Here is a 2682-nt window from a genome sequence, read left to right on the forward strand (position 1 = left end):
ACAAAACACAAATAGTTAAAATCAGCTATTAGCCTTTTTGTGTTCTGTCAAGGTCCCACGGGGATCTTCTGTGAAATAAAAACAAGACACCGACTTGCCTTTTTTGGGCTTTGTTAATATGGTTAAAAAAAAAAAAAAAAATAATGAGGGAACAATCCAGCAAGTGTTGATTTCATATTCCTTTTTCGGGGTGTCTTTAGCCTTCCAAAGATATTTGTTAAGGGATCCCGTTAAGGTTAGGGAAACTGGCCTCAGGTTAGCTAAGTCAATCGACACAATCTGGCCAGGGAGGTAAGAGTGTTTCCCTGGCTTATCAGCCACTGGATCGTGACTCACAGGGACAAGAGTGGTGGGGCCTTTGGACAGAAGGTGTTAAATCGAGGATCTTGTTTCCCTTTGTTGTGAGCTTTCTAATGCATCCACCCTTCACCGCCCCCACCCCGCTCACTTGGGAGGGGCGACGACATCAGTTTTCTAATGGCTTGGATAGCCGTTCAGGTTCCCTGGGAGAGACCCTATGACCTGGGGTTTTGCTCTCCTCGAGATTCTGGAGCTTTTGTTCAGGCCACCAGTTAACTAATTTCTCTAACCTGACAGTGGGTAATCCATTCATCAAATCTCGTGGAACACCCTTTCGCCAGCCTAGTATCCAGAGACAATTACGTTTATGATCAATATTTCGCCTACCTGTTTTTACTGACAGTGAGACCCTTCCAGTCCCGCTGAGCTTTGGGCTAGGAGGCCTGGGGGCAAGGCTGACTGCTGCAAGTCGTACTTCCCTTGGCTCAAATTTAATGGAGGAAGAAACCACTGGCCCATATTTCCTTCCATAGTTAATTAACTCTTGGGCAACCTCTCCCCACGTCCATGCTTTGTTTCCTGACTGCAGATGGTTGGGGGTTACAGTTCCTTTTAACACTGGCCGGGTTCTCTCTCCCTGAGACATAGCCTCTATTTTTCCTTGCAGTTGTATCCCTATAGGTTTTAACGACTCTGGAAGTCCTCTAATTAAAGCAGTCATTCTCTCAGGATCAACAGGCATCATCATAGGTGATTCATGGTGTGGCTGCAGCTTTCTATCATACATCATTTGGAGACAAGCAGCCTTTTGAACACTCTCTACTAACTGATCAGTTGTTCCAGTAATGGCAAGAGGGTCTCCTCTTTCTAAAGGGTTGAGACCACCTGCCCAATAGGCAGCCCTTTGCGTTTATGACCAGGGAGCACGACTGTTGCCAGTAGTTAAAAATACTCCTGGTCCCCAATAATCCTCTGCTTCCTTTTCTGTTAACAGAATCTGGTCGCCACCAGTGAGACTCACCCTCCATACATATTCTGTTTCTGATTCCCTTGGAGTGTGGCTGAAATCTTTCTTCAATTTCGCTAGTTCAGTGGCTGAGAAGGGAATTTCTTTAACATTCATTTGAGGATCTAGATCCTCACTGTTATCGAATGTGTATTCAGTTTTTATCAAAGGACGCAATGGAGCTATTGGAGTTTCTAATTTATCTAGCCTTTCCTTCATTCCTGGTAGTTCCACCTGAGGAAAAGTTTTTTCTCGAGGCAAACTATGGGTGACGGTATGGCTGGCATGCTTACACGTTAGCAGTTCCTTAAAAGCCATTTGCAACAAAGCTGAATTACGTTTCTCTCTTTCTAATTGTTCCTCGAGGTTCACTATTTGATTCTGCAGAGTTTTCACCGATTCTTGTGTTACTTTAACCGATTCCTGCAGTGCTTGTATAGTTTGGGTTTCTGCCGAATGCTTTTCATCTCGGAACTCCACGGCTGCTTTTAAAGTAGCCCCGAGTACGGCACAAATAAAGGACTTTCCTTTTCCAGCTCGAGTACGAGCATTCTTTTGCAGGATACTAATACGGTCCGAAACACTCTGCAAGTTATACCAGTTCTGTCGTGCCCAATCCATACCTGATAAAGAGGGTCGAGCACCATGTTTTTCTAAAAGATCAAATAATACATCTTCACTTTTCATGATGGCAATGCTGTCGCTCATTTTTTCAATACAATGAAAGACCAACACTAAGGGGGGAGGAGGTACACGTATTCAAAAGCTCAGTTACTCCTCACCGCTCCTCCCAGGGAGATACACCACACCTAAACAAATGCAAATGCTAATGCTCAAAGTACTCTTCCCTTTCTCTGAGGGGAGCACACAAAAAGGTCCAAATTTCACACTTAAGTTACAAGATACTTAAATCACAAAATGCAGAGAGGTCTTCTCGAGGAGGCACACACTTAATCAAAATTAATTCATACGTCCCGAGAGGTATACACTTTGAGCCAAAAAAAAACCAAAGAAGGATTCTCACAAGCTTCAGTACTGAGATCTCTGAATATCTTTTATCCACTTCTCTTTCCACAATTTGGAAAATTTCCATTGCATATTAGGCCATAGTGAGAAACTTTTGAAACAATGTATGTGAAATTCCGAGGAAGATGTCCTTGCACTTCCTGGGTACAAATTATAAAAGTACTCAGTTATTGCTCCTGTGCTTTTTTTGAGGCAAAATCCTTGAGGCAAAGATACAATTATTCTGTCATGTCCTCAGTGCAAAATTATCAAAGACAGTGTGCCCAGGTGGCCAAGAAGGCCAATGGCATCCTGGCTTGCATCAGAAACAGCGTTGCAAGCGGGAGCAGAGAGGTGATTGTTCCCCTGTA

At 43.7% G+C, this 2682-nt stretch overlaps 1 protein-coding gene across 1 annotated transcript; it reads right to left on the reverse strand.

Annotated features, from left to right (window-relative positions):
- Positions 1 to 466: 466 nt before the first annotated feature.
- Positions 467 to 2014, reverse strand: LOC122158464. Its single transcript, XM_042815146.1, is given in 1 exon segment — positions 467 to 2014. A coding segment is annotated over 1 exon segment (1548 nt).
- Positions 2015 to 2682: the final 668 nt, after the last annotated feature.

Source organism: Centrocercus urophasianus, unplaced genomic scaffold, assembly GCF_019232065.1.
Source record: "Centrocercus urophasianus isolate 14NV4802_14NV808 unplaced genomic scaffold, USGS_Curo_1.0 seq_141, whole genome shotgun sequence".
Classification (NCBI taxonomy): domain Eukaryota; kingdom Metazoa; phylum Chordata; class Aves; order Galliformes; family Phasianidae; genus Centrocercus; species Centrocercus urophasianus.